Below are 25,517 nucleotides of genomic sequence, written 5' to 3'. Positions count from 1 at the left end.
CCACCCAGGCGCCCCGAAATGTAATTTTTTAAATTTACATGTAGAACTAGCTTATCAGGCTTTTCAGTCTTAGAGAGATTTTTTCCCCCGCCCCTTCACCCTTACAGAGATTATAATGGGTTATGGGTATGTAAGTCTCTACTGTAAAAACGTGTGCGTGCGTGTGTGTGTGTGTGTGTGTGCTGTGATTGCATAAAGTTCTTTATGTTTTCTCTTCACAGGTATGCATTCCTCAGCAGCAACTGAGCTGTTTGTTACTGGACCTTTGCCAACCACTGGAACACTTCCACCCTCTGCCCTCTCTGCTTATCAGCATCCCACCACCTTCAGCAATAGAAACTTTGCTACCACCTCACCTTTGGTGCTTCAGGATTCGTCTTTTAACACTACAACAAATGGAATTTTAAATCCTCATGACCCTCTGCTACAAATCAAGACTTCCCAGGGAACTGTTCCAACTGCTTTGGCATTTGAGCGCCTAGGCAGTTCTGCGTTAAGTAACAGCATACCACCTCAGTCTTCAACGTATCGCTCAGCGCAAGAGTCTGCACCCCATCTTTTACAACCTCAATTTAGTTTGTTGCCTTCAGCACTTGGGGGAGCCCAGCAAACTCCTCAAGCCTACAGTTCAACTCTCTTTACTAGTTCTACTGCTTCCATTGAAAGAGCTCTTCTTCGAGAATGTAGTGTTATTAAACACCATCAGCGGCCTTCAGGTACCCAGTCTATTCAGGCACAACTGACTGGTTCACAGCATTCCTTACATAGCTATCTGTCAAATGCAAGTGTGGTTAATTTTCAGGAAACAAGTAGGCAGTCATCTTTATCCTGTAGCCCAGTTGGAGATTCTACTCAGGTGAGCAATGGAGGATTACAACAGAAGACCTCCCAGGTGTCAGTGGAACTTGCTCAGTCTTACTCATCTACAATTCCATCATCAGGGTTTCCTCCATCTGCTACAAAAGTAAAAAGCTGTTCTACAAAACAACCACTAGCATCAACTAAGACCCCCAAACCTCAAAGTGTAATTCCTCCTGTGCAAACATTAAGCTATTCCAAACCTTTACATAACCAGAGTTCTGTAATATCGGGCCAAGCACAAATTTATTCTACAGCGCAGCTACCAAGCCTTTTATCAGTTAGTCAGTCCCAAAATTATGGTTTAGTACAGCCACATAATGTGCCATCTATTGTTCATTCACAGGTTTATAGGTCCAACAAAGTTGAGAAGTTGCCATCCTTATATAAAACATTGACTTTTTCTGGATCATCTCAGACTATAACTTCTGAAAATCAGACACTTAATTATTCTTCTAATCAACAAGAAGTATTATCTTCAGTTACAAATGAGAATTACCCTGCCCAAACAAGAGATCTGTCTTCAGTTAGTCAGTCTCAAAGTTATTCATCTAGTCATTCTCAGGGTTTACCACCAGTTAGCCAGACACAGGTTAGTTATTCATCTCAGTCACAGGTGTTATCAGTTGTTAGTCCTTCAGAAAGCTATGCTTCAGGGCAGTCTCTAACATTAACAGCCCCTTCTCTTTCTTACTCTTCTGCCACTCGGGCTCAGAATTTGCCAGATTCTAGCCCAACCCAGAATTATATTTCCATGCATTCTTCCCAGAATGCTCAGACTCAAGGGTCATCATCTCCCCAGTCCCAAAAGTTTTTGCCTGCTGCCCAGTCATCATCTTTTGCATCCTCTACTCACTGTCAGACATTACAGAATAACATACCTTCCCCTGATCCAAAGTCTTATGCTGAAAGAAAACTTGACTCAACTGTGTATACATCTTCAAAGCAAGAAGAGGATTTTCCAATGCAAGAGTTACAGGTATTGCAGCCACAAGTGTCTCTTGAGTCATCAACCCAAAGGCTGTCAGATGGAGAAATTAATGTTCAAGAATCGGCTTATAAGGTGTCAAAGGCAGATGACAGGTATTCTCAGAGTGTGATTAGAAGTAACTCTCGTCTTGAAGATCAGGTTGTTGGGATTGCTCTACAAGGGTCAAAAAAAGAAGAAAGCATGGTTGGTTCAGTGACACAGCTTACCCAACAAATTGGCCAAGTCAGTGCAGCAACCCTTGATATTAAGAAGGCAACTAATTTAATGCAAACTCCACAAATAAGGTTGAATACTAAAGACCTCAACCCGCAGCATTCTCTTATACATAAGGTACATGAAGCCAAGGTCCAGGAGCAACATGATCAAATAATTAATGCCTCATCTCAGATTCAAATTCCAAATCATGCTTTAGGGCATGGCCATCAGGCATCTCTTCCTAACACACAGGTCCTTTTAGATTCTGCCTGTGATTTACAAATTCTTCAGCAGTCAATACTGCAGGCAGGTTTAGGACAAGTAAAGGCATCTTTACAAGTACAGCGTGTTCAAAGTCCTCAACAAATAGTACATCCTTTCCTTCAAATGGATGGTCATATTATTCAGAGCAATGGTGATCATTCTCAGCAGCAGCTCCATCCTCAAACTTCTGAAATTATGAAAATGGACCTCTCTGAGTCTTCAAAACCATTACAACAACATCTAACAGCTAAGGGCCATTTTAGTGAAACAAGTCAACATGATTCAAAGAATCATTTTGTTTCTCTTGGATCAATGTGTTTCCCAGAGGCAATGCTTCTCAGTGATGAGAGAAATATTTTATCAAATGTAGATGATATCTTAGCAGCTACAGCAGCAGCTTGTGGGGTTACTCCTTCTGATTTTTCCAAGTCAACTTCAAATGAAACCATTCCGGCAGTTGAAGATGGTGATTCTAAATCTCATTTTCAGCAGTCATTAGATGTTGGGCATGTGACTTCAGATTTTAACTCTGTGACAACCGCAGTAGGAAAGCCACAGAATATAAATGATATTTCCTTAAATGGAAATCAAGTTGCTGTAAACCTGTCACCAGTACCAACCCTCCAGTCAAAAATGACTCTTGATCAACAGCATATTGAAACTGGTCAAAATAAAGCATCTAAAGTAATTTCACCTGTGGTTGGACCAAGTCATGATGTCCAGGAGCAAAGTTCTGGCTCATTCAAGAAACAGTCTGCTACCAATCACGAATCTGAAGAAGATAGCGAAGTTCCTATGGATAGTACATTAAATAATAACAGAAGCCAAGAGTTTGTTTCTAGTAGAAGTATAAGTGGAGAAAGTGCTACATCAGAGAGTGAACTCACCACTGATGACAGCAGTGTGTCAGTGAACCCAGCTAGAAGTACACTTGCACTGTTGGCCATGGCCCAACCTGGGGAGGCCATCGGTGTCAAGATTGAAGAAGAAAATCAAGATTTAATGCATTTTAACCTTCAGAAGAAAAAAACTGGAAAGGGGCAAACAAAAGAGGAAGACAACAGTAATCAGAAACAGCTGAAAAGACCTGCCCAGGGCAAACGCCAGAATCCAAGGGGAACAGATGTGTATCTGCCATATACTCCTCCTTCCTCAGAGAGCTGCCATGATGGTTATCAGCATCAAGAAAAAATGAGACAGAAGATCAAAGAAGTAGAGGAAAAACAGCCAGAAGTCAAAACAGGATTTATTGCCTCTTTCTTAGATTTTCTGAAATCTGGGCCCAAGCAGCAGTTTTCCACTCTTGCTGTACGAATGCCTAACAGGACTAGACGACCAGGGACCCAGACTGTTCGTACATTTTGTCCCCCACCACTTCCAAAGACTTCTTCAACAACACCCACACCTTCCGTGTCTGAAATTGGGGGTAACAGTCCATCAGAAAAAGTTGATAATGAACTTAAAAATTTGGAACATTTATCTTCATTTTCTTCTGATGAAGAAGATCCTGGAGTATGTGGTCATGATATTTATAAAAGCACCTCTACTACCTTAACTACTCTGGATGCTACTTCTGATAAAAAGAAGAAAGCAGGTAAAAGTTATAAATTTTGGATTCATAATAATGGCTTTCCACTCTTATTTTTATGGTGACAGATTGGGTTTTAAGCTTTCTTAACTTGAAGCAGGTCTGCAAATAAATTTTCAGGACAAAATGCATAGGTAGGTATTTTAGGTACTTTTTTTTTTTTTTAATGTTTCTTCCCTGTAGGAAAGTTTTGGGGTTTAGGTTGAGAACTTCTGTGTTTTCTTGACTTTTTACCACATGATACATAATTTACATAGTGTGTATCCAGGTTCTCTAATCTGAGACATCTTGAGGTGGGTTATGGACATGAGGCATTTGTACTGGGGGCCCTGTTGTAGTAGTAACTGGCATATTTTCTTGGTATGTCAATTTTACATGAAGACTAACATTTTGCTGTTAAATATTATTATACCATGTGTAGCATGCACATTAAGGTAAAATTAAAAATTTTTTGTGTTGGCTTCAGACTATACCCAAATCTTTGGGTGTGCTTTCACTTTACTCTGTAGTTAAATGAACATTTGGAGGAACTGATTTAAGAAGCTCTGCCTCATGTGAACTATTTTAAGGAAGATGCTAAGGAAAAATATTTATAACAATATAGTAGCCACCACCTCTGTGCTAGGAACTAGTAGCAGTGTTGTGAGATCTGCATTGTTCTCTCCAATATCAGATGGTATAACCAAGAGTGAATGAATTGTGCAGGTCCATACAACTAGTAAGTGACAGAGCTGGAGTCTGTACTCAGGTTTGTCTGATTGTAGAGCCTCTATTCCTGCCTAGCTCTTTTGCATAAAGTGGTGCTTTGAAAGTTAAACCCTGTTTTGCGATGTACCTTATTAGTTTCTCTCTGGACTTGAGACTACCTTTAACTGCTGAAGTGATCTGAAACAACCTGTATTCCAAATAATCTGTTAGCATAAACATCTGCTAATTCATTTCTAAAGAATTCACATTTTGTTATACAGGGAAATCAGTATAATGGAATGTCAATGTTAGAGCCAAAGACATTATGTACGTGGATAATCCTAGTAAGATTTTACACTCCTTTTCCCCCCAATTCAGGGTGCTTTGCAATTGTTATTATATTCCCTCTTCCATTTGTAGAACAATGCTTTTATAATTTTTGTTCTAAAATAGGAATCTAGGGACACCTGGGTAGATCAGTTGCTTAGGCTTCCGACTCTTCATTTCAGCTCAGCTCATGATCCCAAGGTTGTGGGATAGAACCCTGAGTCAGTGCAGAACCTGCTTGGGATTTTCTTTCTCCCTCTCTCTCAGCCCCATCCCTGCTCGCTCACACACTCTCTCTCTCCCCCTCTTTCTGTCTCTCTCTCTCAAAATAAATAAACTTAAAAAAAAATGAAAGGTCCAGCACTGAGAGGGCCCTTTCATTTAAAAAAGATAAGTAAAAATAAAATATGAATCAAATATGAAAAATGAATATAAATCAAATCTGAAAATGTGAGCCCTGCGCCCAGCATGAGGCTTGCACTCACAACCCTGAGATCCAGAGTAGCATGCTCTATGGACTGAGCCATTCAGGTACCCAAAGTCTGACCCTTCTGATTTATTTTTACAGGAAGTGAGTGAGGTACGGGTTGAAGTTAATTTTTTTACATATGGAAGTCCAGCTTTTCCAGCACCATTTGTTGAAAAGAGTCCTTTCTTCTTCTGTTGCCTTTGCATTTTTTATAAAAAATCAGTTGATCATATTTGTATGAATCTATTTCTGGACTGTCAATTCTGTTACATTGATCTGTGTGTTTATGCTTTTGAAAATAACACAGTCTTAATTGCTGTAGCTTTATAGTAAACCTTGAAAAAGGGCAGTTGCGAATTCAAATTTGTTCTTTTTCAAAATTGTTTTGCCTTTTCTAGTTCCTTTCCTTTTCCATATAAAATTGCAAATCAGCTGTATCTACCAAAAAAAATTCTCACTGGAATTTTGATTTTGATTTCTTTGAATCTATAGCACTTTGAGGAAAACTGAACTATTAACAGTGTACTGAGTGTAACAATTCATGAACACATTTGATTTTTCACTAGTCTTTTACAGTTTTGGGCATATAGATCCTGCATATGATCTATATTTAGGGATGTAGAGCCTAAATATTTTTGGTGCTATTTATTGTAAATGATGCTTGTTTAGTTATTTATTGGTAGATTATAAAAATTGTCATATATATGTATATTATATACATAATATATATGTATATATAATATATATGTGTATGTAATATACATATATATGTTGATCTTAAATCCTACAAATCTGCACAACTTATTAATTCTAGGGGTTTGTTGTGTTTTTTTTTTTATTCTGTAGGATTTTTTATGTAGAAAATTATGTCATCTGCAAATAAGGATAGTTTCATTTTTCTTTTTCCAGTCTTAATGCCTTCTTCATTCCTGTCCTAATGTATAGGAATAAACATTCCTATACAGTGTTTAATGAAAGAGTTGAATGTGGACATTCTGAATATGTTCTTGATCTTTGGAGGAAAAAAAATCAACCTTTTGCCATTAAGTACGATGTTCGCTATAGGTTTTTTGTAGATGTCTTATCACATTAAAGAAATTCTTTACATTGCCTGGTTTGGTAACAGTTTTTATAATGAATGGAAGTTGAATTTTGCCAAATGATTTTTATTCATCTGTTGAAATGATCATGTAGTTTTATTAAGTCTTTCAATATGGTGAATAACATTGACTGATTTTCAAATATATTCATGGCCTTGCATTCCCAAGATAAACCTCAGCAATTGTGATATATTATCTTTTTTATACATCAGTGGATTCAATTTTCTAATTTTTTTACATCCATGTTTGCAGTGGATATTGGTCTGTAGTTTTCCTTTTGTAATTCCTTTGTTTGGTTTTGGTATCTGGTTGTTGCTGACCTCATAAATGACTTGGTGATTCTTCCCTTCTCTGTTTTCTGCAAGAGGTTGGGTAGTACTATCTCTTTCACAAATGTTTGATTGAATTTGTTAGTGAAACCGTTTGAACCTGGAGTTTTCTTTGTCAGAAACTTTTTTGCTATGAGTTCAGTTTCTTTGATACAGAGCTGTTCACCTTGCCTGTTTCTTCTTGACTGTGCTTTGGTAGTTTGTATCTTTGAAGGAATCATTCCGTTTTAATTGAGATGTCAAATTTATCAGCATAGAGTTGTTGGTAGTATTTCCTCATGTTAGTAATTTGTGTCTTCTCTGTTTTTGTCATGGTCTGAATAGAAGTTTATTAATTTTATTGATTCTTTTTCTCCTTTGTTGGCAGTTTCACTGATTTTTGCTCTTCTCGTCATTTCCTTTTTCCTGCTTGATTTAGGTTTATTATACCCTATTTTTCTAGTTTCTTTTGGTAGAAGCCTAAATTGTTAATTTAAGACTCCTTTTCTGCTATACGCATTTAACGTTACAGACCTCTCTCTAAGCCCTGCTTTAGCTATGTCCCACAAATTTTAATTATTTTTTATTTATATATTATTTTTTCAGTTCTTTCTCTCTCAAAAAATAAACATTAAAAAATTTATAAAAACAATATTTCAACTTTTAGTATTTCATTTTTAAATTTATCTCTGCTTTTTCTGTCTGAATCTTTTTGTACTATGTTTCTAGTGTTTGACCTAGTGATTACCATCCACATAGAATTAATATTTTTATGATTCCGGCACACCTGGATGGCTCAGTTGGTCGAGTATCAGACTCTTGATTTCAGCTCAGGTCATGGTCTCATAGTTGGTGGGTTCAAGCCCCACGTTGGGCCTTGCCCTAACAGCGCAGAGCCTGCTTGGGATTCTCTCTCCTCTCTGTCCCTCCCCAACTTGCACTCTCTCTCTCTCTCTCAAAATAAATAAATAAACATTTTAAAACAATATTTTTATGATTTCAAGTAAAATGTCAAAGTCTAATGACCATACAGGTCCCTTTACCCTTGCCCTTATGTTATACATATTTGGCATATATATTACATCTATCTACATATATTGAAAACTCTAATAGGGGTTTGTTTTCAATAGTCAAATACATTTTAAATAACTTAAGAGGAGGAAGAGAGCCTATTATATTTACTCAGATATTTATAATTTCTGTTGCAGTTCCTTTATTCCTGATGTTCCAAGTTACCCTCTGGTATCATTTGCTTCCCATTAGCCCAAAGATTACTTTTTCTTTTTCTTTGGTTCAACAATGTAATTGTTTATCTGGGTAGGGTTTATCCTGTTTGGAGTTCACTGAGCTTCTTAAATCTGTAAAACGTATGTCTTTTACCAAATTTGAGAGTTTGGGACATTATTTTTTCTGTACCAATCTCTTTCTCTCCTTACAGGACTCCAGTGACACTTCAGTGACACAAATGTAAAACCTTTTGATATTGTTCCTGACATTCTGTTCATTTTTTTCAATCTTCTTTTCCTCTCTGTTCTAAACATTGTATAATTTCTATTGGCCTATCTTACAGTTCATTGATTTTTCAGCCTTCTCAATTCTGTTATCGATCCCATCCAGTGAATTTTTTATTTCAGATATTTTTTAAATTATAAAATTTGTTTTTGGTTCTTTTTTCTAGTTTCTATTTCTCTGCTGAGAATTTACATATTTCCATTCATTTTAATGTAATTCTTTTTTTTTTAGTTTTTTTTATTTTGGGAGAGAGAGAAAGAGTGAGTGAGGGAGGAGCAGAAAGAGAGGGAGAGAGAGAATCCCAAGCAGGCACCATGCATGCTCAGTGTGGAGCCCAAATGGGGCTCAATCTCATGACCTTGGGATCAATCATGATCTGAGCTGAAGTTAAAGTTGGACACTCAACCAACTGAGCAAGCCACTCAGGCACCCCTTAAAAAAATATTTTTAAATTAACAATGTGTGTTGAATTTTGTCATATGCTTTTTTTCCCACATTAATCTATTATTTCATTTCTTTTTTTTTTAACATTTATTTATTTTTGAGAGAAAGAGACAGAGTGTGAGTGGGAGAGGGGCAGAGAGAGAGAGAGAGAGAGAGGGAGACACAGAATTAGAAGCAGGCTCCAGGCTCTGAGCTGTCCAGCACAGAGTTCAAGCAGGGCTCGAACTCACGAGTGGTGAGATCATGACCGGAGCTGAAGTCAGACACCCAACCGACTGAGTTGCCCTTTTATTTGATTTCTTAATGTTGAACCTTTTTAAGAAAATTCTACCAGGGGCGCCTGGGTGGCGCAGTCGGTTAGGCCTCCGACTTCAGCCAGGTCACGATCTTGTGGTCCGGGAGTTCGAGCCCCGCATCGGGCTCTGGGCTGATGGCTCAGAGCCTGGAGCCTGTTTCCGATTCTGTGTCTCCCTCTCTCTCTGCCCCTCCCCCGTTCATGCTATGTCTCTCTCTGTCCCAAAAATAAATAAAACGTTGAAAAAAAAAAGAAAATTCTACCATAAACTCTGCTTGGTCATGCTGAATTATTTTAATCCATTGCAAGATTTAAGTTGCTAGTGTTTTATTTAGGATTTTTACACTTAGATTCATAAGTGAGATTAACGCTTATAGTGTTTTTTTAAAGTTTTTTTAAAATATTTATTTTATTTTTGAGAGAGACAGAGGATGAGCAAGGGAGGGGCAGAAAGAGGGAGACACAGAACTCCAAGCAGGTTCCAGGCTCTGCGATGTCAGCATAGAGCCCAACTAGGGCCTCAAACTGTGACATGAAACTCACAAATTGTGAGATCATAACCTGAGCTGAAGTTGGATGCTTAATTGACTAAGCCACCCAGGCGCCCCTATGCTTATAGTGTTTTTTGCCTTAATCTTTTTATTGCTGTATTTTTGGTTTTGTGTTTTCGTTTTTTGTCTTCATATTCACTTTTATAGTCAGAGTTGTTTTTTTTGTTGTTGTTGTTTAACGTTTATTTATTTTTGAGACAGAGAGAGACATGAACAGGGGAGGGTCAGAGAAAGAGGGAGACACAGAATCTGAAACAGGCTCCAGGCCCTGAGCTGTCAGCACAGAGCCCGACACGGGGCTCGAACCCACAGACTGTGAGATCATGACCTGAGCCGAAGTCGGACACTCAACCGACTGAGCCACCCAGGCGCCCCGAATTGGGAGAGTTTTTGTATTTGTCTAAGCTTTGAAAAAATTTACCTACCACATATAATAGGGGTTTGGTAGAACTTTCTAAGAATATATCTGGGACTTTCCAGTTTTTTTCCTGAGGTAGTTTAATCTATCAAGATCAATTTTTTTAAAGGTATGGTATTTTCTAGTAAAATCATCCCTTTCATTTAGATTTTTTTAATCTGTTATGAAGTTGCACATAGCATTTAATTCCCTCTGTTTCTATACATATGTTCTCTTTCTTGCTCCAAATGTGTTTGAATCTTTTTCCTTATCATTCTGTGAAGTTTACCTATTTAATAGTTCTTTTCAATGAACCAGTGTACTTTTTATTTATTCCTGCTTTCATTTTCTTACTCACCTTTTCTTTACTCAGTTCTATTTCTCTATCTTCCCTGGGTTCAATTTAATATTCTCTCTCTGGCTTCTTGAGTTTAATAGTTTATTTTTATATGTATATCCTTGCTTTTTAATGAATGGCATTAAAGTGTAAGGTTTCTTCATTGCAACACACTCCGGCCCTATCTATGCCTTTGGTTTCAATTTGTAATGTTCTCACTCCTTTCTAAATGCTTTGTCATTTCAGTTTTAATTTCCTTTTTAACCTAAGAGTTATTAAGAATTGTGTGTTTTTGCCTATTTCCTAATAGGTTTCTATTTTTGTTGTTGTTGGTACTCATTTATTACTAATTTATGGCCCTACTGTATTTTGGTCAAAGGAGTGCTTCAATAATGCTTGCTTTTGGATATTTATGAAAAGTTTGCTAGTGGCTTGGTAAATGATCGTTTTTTATAAATAATTCATGAATACTATGTGCTATAGATTATATTTGGTAATGCCGTTCAAATCCTTTATATCTCCTTTTTTGCTTAATGTAATACATGACATTAGGTTATATAAGAAAATTTATGTTTGTTGGACCTAAATGACAGGTCTAGATTTTGCCTTGAACTATCCCAGCAAATATAAAAGGGGTGATGGAAATATGAAAGAAGTATACCAAAATGTTCGTAGTAGTTACTATAACTGGGTTATGGTATTTGAGGGTTTGTATTTTCTACTTTTATGTATGTTTGAAATTCTGAATAATAAACAGTTTTTAAATCCTCCCTATCCTTATTTGTTTTTAGATTGCTTGATCTGTTGATTCCTGAAAAAGGTGTGTTAAAGTTTCCAACTATGTTTGATTGTTTCTCTAATACTGTTTACTTGATATGTTTCAAACCCATGTGATCGGATACGTAAAATTGTACTAAGTTAAATTTCCTTTTCATAAAATCTTTTTCCCTTTTAATTTCTCATTTCTGTTTTTAATATTGCCATACTAATTTTATTGTTACTGTTTTGGTATATTTTTCCATATCTGTTTTCTTTCAAATTATTTTCTCTTGTGAAATATAACTCACATATGGAAATAAATGTAAGACATGTAAGATAACACACATACAATTTCTATAAATTTGAAAATGCAGACATTACTTAAGCCATATTCCCTGACTATAATGCAATAATTTTATAAATAATAGTTGAAAGGAAAAAAAGAAAAGGACAAAGAAATAAAAAGTTTATTTTTAAAACTTCTAAATAACTTCTCCTAAATAACTCATGGCTTTAAAAAGAAACCAAAACTGAAATGATTAACCACTTAGAAAGGACAGTGGAGCATTACATTTCAAAACCAATGAGATGTGCCAAAAGTGTGGAGCAAAGAATAAAATTTAATGGTATTAAATGCTACTCATTAGAGAACAAGAAAGTACAAAATTTGAATATTATATTAATTTTTTTAATGATTAGTATTTTGAGAGAGAGACAGAGACAGAGTGCAAGTTGGGGAGGGGCAGAGAGAGAGGGAGACACAGAATCTGAAGCAGGCTTCAGGCTCCAATCTGTCAGCACAGGACCTGATGCAGGGCTCGAACCCACAAACTGAGATCATGACCGGAGCCAAAGTCAGACTCTCAACCAGGTGCCCCCAAATTGAATATTATACATTAAACTCAACTCATAACCTCTAGAACTAACCACTATCTTAGTTGGGGGTGATAATCACTTCCTTGCTTTTCTTTTGCAATTTTATCACATGTGTATGCATCCCTAAATACTATACCTTTGTTTTTTTTAAGTATATTTGACATACAGTGTTATATTAGTTTCCAATGCATAGCTTATTGATTCAACAATTTCATACATTTCTGTCACCATGCAACATTAATACAGTATTATTGAGTGTATTCCTTCTGTTATTTTCATCTCCATTACTTATTTTATAACTGGAAGTATGTACCTCTTAATCCCTTTTATGTATATTATACTATACTATACCTGAACACTCTTCTTAGCTTTGGTTTGTTTTAAAGCTTCATAAAAAGAGCATCATAGAGTATTTATGTATAGATGTTTCCCTTTACTAATTTTAAAGTTATACATTCTTTTATTTTTATTAAAAAATTTTTTTTAATTACTCAGCAATCAAAAAGAATGAAATCTTGTCATTCGCAACTATGTGGATGGAACTAGAGGGTACTATGCTAAGCGAAATTAGTCAGAGAAAGACAAATATCATATGACTTCATTTGTATGAGTACTGTAAGATACAAAACAGATGAACATAAGGGAAGGGAAGCAAAAATAATACAAAAACAGGGAGGGGGACAAAAACATAAGAGACTCTTAAATATGGAGAACAAACAGAGGGTTACTGTGGGAGGGGGGATGGGCTAATGGGTAAGGGGCATTAAGAAATCTACTCCTGAAGTCACCGTTGCACTATATGCTAACTAACTTAGATGTCAATTTTTAAAAAAATTAAATAAAAATTAAAAGGAAAAAAAACTCACAGTGAAAAGGAAAATGTATTTGATGACATAAGAATTTAAAAAGTCTGGATACAAAAGCTCCATTGATAAAAATAATTATACATTGGGAAATAAAAATAAAATAGAGAAATAAAACAATTTTTTTTAATATTTATTTTTTGAGAGAGAGAGACACACAAAGTGTGAGCAGGGGTGGAGCAAAGGGAGACACAGACTCTGAAGCAGGCTCCAGGCTCAGACCTGTCAGCACAGAGCCCAACTTGGGGCTTGAACTCATGAAACTCGAGGTCATGACCTGAGCTGAATTCGGCCACTTAACTGACTGAGCCACCCAGGTGCCCCAGTTATACATTCTTTTAAAAGAAATATTTGCTTAGTTTTTTACTATGGACATTTTCTTTTTTTGTTTATTTTTTTATATGTTTATTTTGAGAAAGAGGGAGAGAGAGAACACGGGCAGGTGGGGGGGGGGAGTGGCAGAGAGGGGAGAGAGAGAGGATCCCAAGCAAGCTCTGCACTGTCATTGCAGAGCCCCGACGTAGGGCTTAATCTCGTGAACTGTGAGATCATGACCTGAACCGAAATCAAGAGTCGGACACTTAACTAACTGAGCCACCCAGACACCCCTAAAATTTATTTATTTTGTGAGAGAGCACATGTGTATGTGAGAGTATGCACAAGTAGGAGAGGGGCAGAGAGAGAGAAAGGGAGAGAGAGGATCCCAAGGAGGCTCCATGCTGTCAGTGCAGATCCCGAAGTGGGACTCAATCCCATCAACCATGAGATCATGACCTGAGCCAAAATCAAGAGTCAGATGTTCAACCCACTGAGCCAATCAGGTGCCCATGGGCATTTTCAAATATAAACAAAGATTGATATAATTAAACCAATGTATGTATCACTCAGTTTTTTTTTTTTTAATTTTTTTCAGTGTTTATTTTTTTGAGGGAGTGTGTATGCACATGTGCAAGGGAGGGGCAGAGAGAGGGGGGTATAGATGATCAGAAGTGGGCTTTGTGCTGACAGCAGCGGGTCCAGTGGGGGGCTTGAACTCACAAACAGTGAGATCATGACCTGAGCCAAAGTCAGACACTTAACCAACTGAGCCACCCAGTGATAGGTACCCCTATCACTTAGCTTTAATAATCATTGATACGTGGTCAGTCTTGTCTCATTCCTGTATTCCCAACCCCTCATTATTTTGATGAAATATTTCTGTTCTTTTCCTGGTTATAGTAGGAATTGCAGTATGTATTTTCTGCTTCTCAAAATCTGTTAATATCTTTCTCTCCTCCTGGATAATAGTAGACTTTTGAACACTAGAACTCTTTGAACAATGTGTATAGTTTTCAGAAGGGAAGCTTTATATTTTTCTAAAATTTATTCCCAAATATTTTTTTCTTTTTGATGCTATTATAAGTGGAATTGTATTCCTGAATTCTTTTTTTTAACGTTTATTTATTTATTTATTTATTTATTTATTTATTTATTTTGAGAGAAAGAGTGTGCTCATGTGAACAGTGGGAAGGCAGAGAGAAAGAGAGCGAGAGAGAATCCCAAGCAGGCTCCATGCTGTCAGCTCAGAGCCCCATACAGAGCTCCATCTCACAAACCGTGAGGTCATGACTTGAGCCAAAATCAAGAGTGGGACACTTAACCAACTGTGCCACCCTGGTACTCCCCTGAATTCATTTTTGGATTGTTCGTTGCAAGTATATAGAAATACATTTGGGGACGCCTGGCTGGCTCAGTTGGTACAGTATGTGACTCTTGATCTTGAGGTTGTGAGTTCATGGCCCACGTTGGGTGTAGAGCTTACTTTTAAAAAATACTATTGATTTTTATATATTTATTTTATACTCTGAAAACTTGCTGAACTTACTTATTTTTTTTAATTTTTTTTTTCAACATTTATTTATTTTTGGGGGGACAGAGAGAGACAGAGCATGAACAGGGGAGGGGCAGAGAAAGAGGGAGACACAGAATCGGAAACAGGCTCCAGGCTCCGAGCCATCAGCCCAGGCCCGACGCAGGGCTCGAACTCACGGACCGCGAGATCGTGACCTGGCTGAAGTCGGACGCTCAACCGACTGCGCCACCCAGGCGCCCCTGAACTTACTTATTAACTCAAATAGTTTTTTTAGGAGATTCCTTTGGATTTTCTATATACAAGATTATGTCATCTGCAAATAGAGATTATTTATTTCTTCAGACATCTTTCTTGGGGGAAAGCATCTATCTAGTTTTTTACCATTAAGTCTGATGTCAGCTTTTGGGTTTTTGTAGATGCCCTTTATCAGGTTGAAGTTCCCTCCTATGTTCAGCTTGTTGAGTATTTTTATCACAAAAGTGTTTAAATTCATGGTGCTGAATTTTGTCAAATGCTTTTTCTGCATCTAATGAGATGATCCTTTGGTTTGGTCCTTTGTTATGTTAATATGATGACTGATCTTTAGATGTTAAAACCCATTTGGTCATGATGTATAATTCTTTTTATATGTTGGTTGATTTCCTCATATGTTGAAGATTTTTGTGTGTATATTCATGAGGGATGCTGATCCTATGGTTTTTTGTGTGTGATGTTTTGTCTGGTTTAGGTATTGGAATAATACTGGCTCTATAGAATGAAGCGGGACGTGTTTCCTTCTGTTTTTTTGGCTTATGATGGATTGATATTAATTCTTACTTAACTTAAAATTGGTAGAATCTATTTGTGAACCCATTTGGGCCTGTGCTTATCTTTGTGGGATGCTTTTTAACATTTTTTATTCTCCCAACTTGTTGGTCTGTTCATATATTGTATTCTCGAGTCCTTTTTAGTTTTCATTTTTCTAGGAATTTCATCTTATTTGTTAGCATACAATTTTTCATGTTATTATTTTACAATCCTTTTTATTTCTGTAGTTCTTAGAGCTTTTTCAAAGTATTTTGGGGTGTTGTTTTCCCTTCCCACATCCAATTTGCTTTTCTTCTTCTAGGAATTCTTCACAGCTTTGGTCAGCTGACCCTTCTTATCTTGCATCCCTTTTGTGTCTCAGTTCTTCTAAAAATTTTTTTAATGTTTATTTATTTTAGAGAGAGAAAGAGAATGAACAGGGGAGGGGCAGATAGCGGGCAACACAGAATCTCCGCCCAGTGCAGGGCTTGAACCCACAAACTACAAGATCATGACCTGAGCCAAAGTTGGACCCTTAACCGACTGAGCCACCCAGGCACCCCTCTGTTCTCAAAATAGCTTTGTGCTACTTAATGGACTCAGTGGTAAGAGTAGGTTGATGGAGGCCCTCAGTCTGATTGTCATCCAGATGTAATTCTATCACTTTGTTTCTTGGAAATTTACAGCCATATTTTAATTTCTTACTATAGTGTTCATTGTTTCAAACAATTGATGGTAAAAATAATCAAGTCTTTCTTTTTACACTGTTCAGATTTTACTCCAAACAAGTAAATATTTATTTGTATTACTGATTTGCATTTGCTTGATCTAGTTTCAGAAGCCCTACGGGTGGCAACTACTAGCCCAACTGCCAATACTACTGGTACTGCTACCTCTACCACTGTGGGTGCAGTTAAACAAGAACCTCCCTGCTCTACTTCATCTGCAATAAATATCCTGGAAAATATAAACTCTACAGAACCCCCAAAGCCCTGCGAACTTGATGGGCTTCCTTCAGACCAGTTTGCAAAAGGACAGGACACTGTTGCCATAGAAGGTTTTACAGATGAGGAGAACACAGAAAGTGGAGGAGAAGGCCAATACAGAGAGCGTGATGAATTTGTGGTAAAGATAGAAGACATAGAGACTTTTAAGGTGATTTAAATGTTCACAGGTGTAAAGGTCATAGTTTAGTGGGCATGTCCTATACTAAGCCTTCATAATGACTAATAGTATGCCTCTGGCTTGAACTGCAAAAAGTTATATTTTTATAGTTATTCTGTTGTAATTGCTAGATAATAAAATCAAACTAGCAGATGTCAGATATTTTGAAAAAGCAGTTTAAAATTATTTTGACTTTTTTTGAGTTTTGCATATTTCTGACTAGTCAGTATGCTGCATTTAGGTGCTAGTAATGAGAGCAGTTTTGAAATGTTAATGTTTTTGAAGGTTCCCAACTCAATTGTATTGTTAAGGGGTTGGAGAAAATGGTTATTTTTTTTTACTTAAAAGTTTAAAGAAAGTAATAGGAATATAAAATAAACACAGAATTCACTTATTTTCATAATTTCAAATTATAGAACCATAGGTAGAATGGTAAATTTCATACCAGACGATTTTAGCTGTGCTTAAAATAATATATTTTTTGGGTTTTTGTTTCCTTTTGATTTTATTTTTGAATTGGGGTGGAGAGGAATGGCATTAAAAAGTATAATGAGGACTATAATATAACATTCAAATTGTCTATATGCCTTCCATTCACAATTAACTACTGTTAATATTTTAGCATATTTGTTTCTGGTCTTTTTGAATATATACATACTCTTGTAAAACTGCACAAATAATGTATCAAAATATCATTAGGGGAAAACTTTCCAGTAGTTACACAAAAGGGTAATGAGCTACTGTACATGTTGGTGTCCTCCCTATTTCTGGAAGAATTTTAGCAGAGATTGAATAGCCACCTTATAAAAATTATTGCAAAAATTCAGCTAGGTTAAAAATAATAGCTATATAGGTCATTCATTTTTCTTTTAGTTCTAAGATTCTATAAATCTAGAATATGTTGCCAGTTTTTAAAATTATAACTGATTCCACATATTACAGGAGGCTTTAAAAACAGGAAAAGAACCCCCAGCTATTTGGAAAGTACAAAAAGCTTTATTACAGAAGTTTGTTCCTGAAATTCGAGATGGACAAAGAGAATTTGCTGCTACAAATAGTGTAAGTAAAATGCTTGGTTACATTAGCCTTCCTATTTTTTTGACAAAACAGTTATCCTGGGAAAAATAAAGGATGATTTAAATTTAAGTGTATTTTTATTATTTTTTAAATATTTATTTTTGAGAGAGAGAGAGAGAGAGAGATAAAGAGAGATCAAGAGCAGGGGAGGGGCAGGGAGAGTCAGAGACACAGGATCCAAGCAGGTTCCAGCCTCTGAGCTGTCAGCGCAAAGCCCGACATGGGGCTCCAACTCAGGAGCTGTGAGATCATGACCTGAGCCAAAGTCAGATGCTTAACCAACTGAGCCATCAAGATGCCCCTAATTTTTTTTTAATGTTTATTTATTTTTGAGAGAGAAAGAGAGAGAGGGAGACAGAGTACAAGTGGGGTAGGGACAGAGAGAGTGAGAGGCACAGAATCTGAAGTAGGCTCCAGGCTCTGCACCATCAGCACAGAGTGCGACACGGGGCTCAAACCCACGAACCATGAGATGATGACCTGAGCTAAAGTCAAACACTTAACCAGTTGAGCCACCCAGGCATCCCTAGGCGCCCCTAAATTAAATGTATTTTATATTAAGCATTTCTGATATAAAATTTGATAATATAATACTCTGATAGTCTGATTATAAAACAGAATCAGTATGTAAATACCAGTTTTTAAAAATTAAATCACTTTATACATATATATATATAAAACCTTTTTTAAAAAAATGAATTAGTTATTAGTCTATAAAAAGTTCATACGGAATCAGGGGCTGCTACTATATTGATTATTCTGCCAATCAAACATCCCAATTTATCAGAAGACTTACAAAAGTGATTCTTTTATACTTATGTAGTTATTTAACAGCATTGAGTAAGTAGGCATCTGATGATTAGCCAAATGATTAGCCAAATGTAAGCTTCTATGTAAGGGCTTACAGTCAAGAATGAGACTGAGATCATTTTTATTGAGGGTGAAAAGTAGCTTGGCCAGAGATGCATTTTGAAAAACTTAAAGGATGCTAATGTAATAGTCAAGCCAACAAATATTTTATGTACAGAATGTATAAGTATGTAATTCATAGTGTTTTTTTCCTTAGTACCTTGGATATTTTGGAGATGCAAAGAGTAAATACAAAAAGATATACGTGAAGTTCATTGAAAACACAAACAAAAAGGAATATGTCAGAGTGTGTTCCAAAAAGCCAAGAAGTAAGCCTTCACAAACTATCAGGTATTTATTTGCATATGTAATATATATATATATATATAAGGCTTATTTTTGGCAATGTCTTTTATTTTAAGTTAATTTTATTTTAGTAGTCTCTACACCCAGCATGGGCTTGAACCCAGAACCCCAAGTATGTGACCCCAAGTCACATGCTCTTTTGACCAAACCAGTCAGGTACTCCAGCAATGTTTTTTTTTTTAATTTTTGTTTTTTAATTTTTAATTTGTTTTTAACTTTTGAGAGAGAGAGAGCACAAGTAGGGGAGAGAAACAGAGAGAGACAGAGAGAGAGAGAGAGAGAGAGAATCTTTGGTAGGCTCCGAACTCAGTGTGGATCCCATGACCCTGGGATCACAACCCAAGCCAAAATCAAAAGTCAGACATTGAACCAACTGAGCCATCCAGTCATCTGCCCACACCCACAATGTCTTACACAAAGAATCACATCAGTTAAAGAGCCTAACATTTTTTCATTATATACAAGTCTAAAAATTCAGTGTCTGCTATAAGTGATTATTTTTTTTTTAAATATTTTAATTTATTGTTGAGACAGAAAAAGATAGAGCATAAGCAGGGGAGGGGCAGAGAGAGAGGGAGACACAGAATCCAAGGCAGGTTCCAGGCTCTGAGCTGTCAGCACAGAGCCCTACGTGGGGCTCGAACTCAAGCCTGTGAGATCATGACCTGAGCTGAAGTCGGACGCTTAGTCAACTGAGCAACCCAGGCGCCGCAATAAGTGATTCTTTTTGAAGTAATGAGACCGGAGCCGTAAAGCTCATGACCATCTGTGGTGGGATAGGTACTCTTTTCTTTCCCAGAAGCCTTTTGGTGTCACCCTAATGTAATGGAGGAAAATAGATTTAGAGTCAGGAGGTTTGAATCCAGCTTTTTATGACCTAGAGTAACACAACCTTTTTGAAGCCCTCTTTTTTATCCATAAAATGAAAATTAAAATGGAGTGTCAAATTTAAAATGAAATAAATTTTAAGAAAAAACTCTAAAACCTATACATTACCAGGCAAGTGTACAATAGAATTATCATATATTAATGTGATCTGGGTTGTCTGGAACATGGATCTGGAAGACAACTGACCTAGCCACATTCCTGTGATCTGTATGGGAAAAGGGGGTATGACCCTAGATATTCTCAATCTAGTGCTGGTAAGGTCTAGTTTGATTAAGATTCCAACTTATTAGAAGCAGTGCATCTTATTTTTATGATGGAATTTTATCCACTCAAATCTCCAGAACTAACACAGCAAATCTTGAAGGGCTCTAGGACAGATGTAGTTGGTCTCCACACCAAAACTTGCTACCACAAGAATCTGAGAGTTTCAGATGGTCAGAGTTACTACATATGGCTATTGATGGTTTATCATGCATTACTTCCCAAAGCCCTTTGATCACCTGTTGTACAGCTTCATCCTCAGGAAAATGAGTTCATAAAGGGAGAGAAGGAGTGAAGAGAGAGAAATAGGGATTAAATTAATAGTCCTTTAATAACTGAATACTGAATGTCAGTGGTTAGAGGGTATTTCAAGAGAATTTGTCGGGAGGAGGGTGGGAATCATCATTGGAGATGTATGGGACTTGGGCTTTATTTTGGAGATGTTGGTGAGGTAATTATACTTTTTTTCACTAGTGTTATTCATTTTTGGTCTAATTTATTTTAATCTGACAAGATTGCAGTGTGTTAATGAAGTTTGTTTGTAACATTGCAGAACTGTTCAGGCTAAACCAAGTAGTAGCAGTAAAACTTCTGATCCTCCAACACCAAAAACTACAACTACAAAAGCCCCTGCAGTGAAACCCAAAGTTAAACAGCTGAAAGTAAAGGCTGAGCCACCACCAAAGAAGCGGAAGAAATGGAAAGAAGAGTTTTCATCATCCCAATCTGACTCCAGTCCTGAGATCCATTCTACTAGTAGTGATGATGAGGGTAAGTTCTCTATGAAGTGAATACCTTGGTAACTTTAGATTATCTACATGAACAGAGAGAAGCAATGATATTCACAATTCAAAATTGTTTTATTTCTCAGGGGATTTACCAACCTAAGTTCTGCCTAGGCTTTTATAAAAATACATTAAAAAATAAATACATATATACGTACATAAATTCTCATTCCTTGAACACTAATTGAAGTACACTTTGCCCATACATGCAGCCTTGTAAAGTAGAAAAGAACAGTGAACTGAAAGAAGACTGCTGCCATAGTCATGCCAGTTATCTCGCCTCTTTGGGTAGGATGGGGATTAGATCAGGTCATTTATGCTGAGTCCTGTAATCTCTGTAGTTCTGATCTTCAGTCTATGTTTATGCTGGAAGAAAAGAGTAAAATGAGCCTAGGAGGCAGCAACTCTGAAACTATAGTTAATAGGGTATAATAATGTATATAATAATGTATACTTATATGGAATATAAGTATATGGAATATATTTGGAATATATGGAATATATTTGTTAATTATATAATATAATGTATACTGCCGTATATCTGCCACTAGCCAACCAGTACCCTTGACTAATCTAGGTGACCTCTGTGCCTAAATTTTTTCTCTTTTATAAAATGAAAAGGTTGAAATAGATCAGACTTTTTGACCTTCAAACCCTTTTATACTCTTAAACCTGTTAAAAGACACCAAAGAGCATTTTCATTGGTTAGATACAGATACAGATACATTGATTTATTAGAAACTAAACCTGAGATAGTTGTAAAACACAAGAATATACTAGTGCACATTCCATTAGTCATCAGATTGTTGTGAATATAAGTAAGATACCAAGCAGTTCATTCTAGAGCAAAAGTTGGCAAACTGGCCAGTGGGTCAAATCTGACCTGCAGCCTATTCTTGTAAATAAAGTTTTAATTGGAATGCGGATTTATTTACATATTTTCATATAGTTGGTTTTCTACCACAGTGGCAGATTTGAGTCATTGCTACAAAGAGCATGTGACCATTAAAGCCTCAAATATTTACCACTTGGCCCTTTACAGAAAAAGGTTGGTGACCCTTCTAGAGCATCAAGTTGGAGGTAGGCAGAAAAAGTTGAAAGGATGATAGAAGGCCGGATATGCCAAGCTAAAGCTAAAAAGCCTGGGATCCTGTAAGCAAAGGAGAGTCCCTGGAAGGATTTGAGTAGGGAGCAACATGTTAAAATTGGAATTTGTATTACAAGACCTCATAGTTCAGGTATAAATTGAAAGTCTGAAGTTGGGGCAGTAGGGATAGAAGAGGGGGCACATGAGAAATTCAGGTTGAATGTAAATGGTGAATTATGTGTTGGGGTATTATTGAGGTTGATGACCAGGTTGGATTCTGACATTACAAGCTCATTGCTTGGGAGCTTATCTTAAAGCTTATTTGAACAGAAAGAGAATGGTAGGGCATCTGGGTGGCTCGGATGGTTAGTAGTTGAGCGTCTGACTCTTGATTTTGCCTCACATCATGATCTCAGGGTCGAGCCCCATTTTGGGAGCCTACTAAAGATTCTCTCTCCCCCTGCCCCTTTTCCCAGGTCATGTTCTCTCTCTCTCTCTCTCTCTCTCTCTCTCTAAAATTAAATAAAAATAAAAAAATAAAAGCTACTCATGAAGTTTGCACATCAGAATTTATAAAGAAATGCAGTGCTTTGGGCCACCTGGGTGTTTAGTCTTGATTTTGGCTCAGGTCATGATCTCATGGTTTGTGGGTTTGAGCCCCGTGTCAGGCTCTGCACTAACAGCACAGAGCCTGCTTGGGATTTTCTGTCTCCCTCTCTCTCTACCCCCCACCTCCCCACACCCAAAACTTAAAATGGAAAAAAAATTGTTAATTCTTTTTTTAAAGATTAAAAAAAAGATATTCAGTGCTTTGAGTGTGTATGGAAGGCAATACTTGTAATTTTTGTAGTTTGCTTTCCTTTCTATGGTTTAGAATGGAATGGTGTAGGTTCTGAATTTGCACGCAATTATACCGCTTCCTTAAATGACATTCATGTTTTTCTTTAATGGTGACTTGAGTTGCCACTAGGTGTCACTAATAGGTGAGCATTTTTATTGTTTTTGATTATTTCTTAAAAGGCAAATATTGATAATAAACATAGATTTATATACATTGGTGGTTTTTAAAATTATTTAAGAGTTTTTTTATAATCTTCATATTTATTGAGGATTCCAAAATACTTGTGCTTTTGTGGGCTACATGTATTGACATTTACCAAATGTCTATTAAGATAATTTAAAAAAAAATTTTTAATGTTTATTTATTTTTGAGAGACAGAATATGAGCAGGGGAGGGGCAGAGAGACCCACACACACATATAGAACCTGAAGCAGGCTGCAGGCTCTGAGCTGTCAGCACAGAGCCTGAGGCGGGGCTCAGACTCATGACACCACGAGATCATGACCTGAGCTTAAAGTCAGACGCGTAACCAACTGAGCCACCAGGGTGCACCTAAAACAAATTTTTAAAATATTTATTTAAAGTAAACCAAGGGCCATTCAGGTTGGCTCAGTTGGTTAAGCATCTGACTTTGGCTGAGGTCATGATCTCACGGTGTCTTGAGTTTGAGCTCCGCCTCGGGCTCTGTACTGACAGCTCATAGCTTGGAGCCTGGAGCCTGCTTCAGATCCTGTTTCTGTCTCTCTGTCCCTGCCCCGCTCAAGCTCTGTCTTTCCCACTCTCTCAACTATAAAATAAACATTAAAATAATAATAATAATAAAATAAACAGATTACAGGAGTGCCTTGGTGGTTCATTCTGTTAAGCCCCCAACTCTTGATCTCGGCTCAGGTCTTGATCTCATGGTTGTGAGTTCAAGCCCCGCGTCGGACTCTGTGCTGACAGCTCAGAGCCTGGAGTCTGCTTCAGATTCTGTGTCTCCCTGTCTCTCTGCCCCTCCCCCACTCGCACTCTGTCTCTCCCTCTCCCTCTCTCTCAAAAAAATAAAAATAAAAACATTTTTTAAATGTAAAAAAATAATAAAATAAACCCATTACTTATTAAGATTTTTAACTACTACATTTTTCTAAAGTAACAGAAGAGTAGCATTTTCATGTTTGCTTCTACATATATTATTTCAGCTAATGTATAAAAAGAAAACCCAGACTTATATAGATTTTTAATTACCTTTTCAGACAATTATGGATATTTTTATTATTTGATACTCAAAAGTTTTTTATTTTATAAACTTGACCAGTAGTAGCTTCTTCAACTTCTCATGCTTATTACATTAAAATTTATTGGTTTCTCTTACCCCTTGAATGTATCTTTAATCCATGAATGATTTTATCCATTCTGCGTGTTAAAATATCTGTTAGCTCATTGAGGTATATATTCTATTTCATTTTTTTTCCACATTTTATAAGCTTGGGCTAAAATATATATAACATAACATTTGCCATTATAGCCATTTTTAAGTGTACATTTCAGTAGCATTGATTATATTCACACTGTTGTGCAACTATCACAACTATTGTCAAGACATTTTCATCACACCAAACAGAAACTTTGAAACCATTAAGCAATAACTATCGATTCTCTCTTTCCCCCAGTTGTTGGTAATCTCTAATCTAGTTTCTGTTTCCATGAATTTGCCTACTCTAAATATCTCATATAAGTGTATCTGTCTTATTTCACTTATAATGTTTTCAAGGTTCATCCATGTTACAGCATGTATATGAACTTAATTGCTTTTTACAGCCAGCTATTGTAAGTTTATGCATTGTATGTTCATTTATCTTTTCATCTTTTTTTTTTTTTAACGTTTATTTATTTTTTGGGGACAGAGAGAGACAGAGCATGAACGGGGGAGGGGCAGAGATAGAGGGAGACACAGAATCAGAAACAGGCTCCAGGCTCTGAGCCATCAGCCCAGAGCCCGACGCGGGGCTCGAACTCACGGACCGCGAGATCGTGACCTGGCTGAAGTCGGACGCTTAACCAACCGCGCCACCCAGGCGCCCCTATCTTTTCATCTTTTGATAGACACATAGATTATTTCCACTTTTTGGCTATTGTAAATGGTGCATGCAATGAACATTGGCATACAAATATGTTTGTGTCTTTTTTTTTATTGTTTTGGGTGTATACCTAGGAGCGGAGTTGCTGGGCCATATGATAAGTGTATGTTTAGCTTTTTGAGGAACCACCAAACCTTTGAAATACCCCAATGATTGCACCATTTTACTTTACTGCCAGCAATGCGTAAGGTTCCAGTTTTTTCACATCCTCACCAACACTTGTTATTTTTTGTTTCTGGTGGGTTGTTTTGTTTTATTTTTTATTGTAGCCATCCTAGTAGGTGTAAAGTGGTATACGACTGAAGTTTTGATTTGTAGTTCCTTAACAACTAATGTTGAGTATCTTTTCAAGTGCTTACTGTCCATTTCCTTATCTTTGAAGAAATGTCTATTCTGATATGTTGCCTAGTTTTAATTAGGTTATTTCTTCTTTTGTTCTGAAGTTGTAGGAGTTCTTTATATATTCTAGATAATAAACCCTTACCAGATGTAGGATTTAAAATATTTTATCTTATTCTTTTGATAATGTCCATTGATGCACAAAAGTTTGAAATTCTGGGGCATCTGGGTGGCCCAGTCAGTTGAGCATCCAACTCTTGATTTCAGCTCAGGTCATGATC

The 25,517-nt window shown here is 36.7% G+C and overlaps 1 protein-coding gene across 4 annotated transcripts in view; it reads left to right on the top strand.

The window, feature by feature from the left end:
• The window catches only part of QSER1 (glutamine and serine rich 1), an 84,619-nt gene that overhangs the window by 41,401 nt on the left and 17,701 nt on the right, over nucleotides 1-25,517 (top strand). For all 4 annotated transcript variants that reach the window (XM_040495512.1, XM_040495514.1, XM_040495511.1 and 1 more), the window contains 5 exons: nucleotides 222-3,902; nucleotides 16,292-16,614; nucleotides 17,566-17,682; nucleotides 18,767-18,900; nucleotides 20,618-20,835. In XM_040495512.1, the coding sequence (XP_040351446.1) occupies nucleotides 222-3,902; nucleotides 16,292-16,614; nucleotides 17,566-17,682; nucleotides 18,767-18,900; nucleotides 20,618-20,835 (4,473 nt within the window). The remainder of the gene's footprint in view (nucleotides 1-221; nucleotides 3,903-16,291; nucleotides 16,615-17,565; nucleotides 17,683-18,766; nucleotides 18,901-20,617; nucleotides 20,836-25,517) is intronic.

Source organism: Herpailurus yagouaroundi, unplaced genomic scaffold, assembly GCF_014898765.1.
Source record: "Herpailurus yagouaroundi ecotype Mexico unplaced genomic scaffold, PumYag 187, whole genome shotgun sequence".
NCBI lineage: Eukaryota > Metazoa > Chordata > Mammalia > Carnivora > Felidae > Herpailurus > Herpailurus yagouaroundi.
Note: the sequence above shows the minus strand (reverse complement) of the source record. Positions and strands in the feature narration are given on the sequence as shown.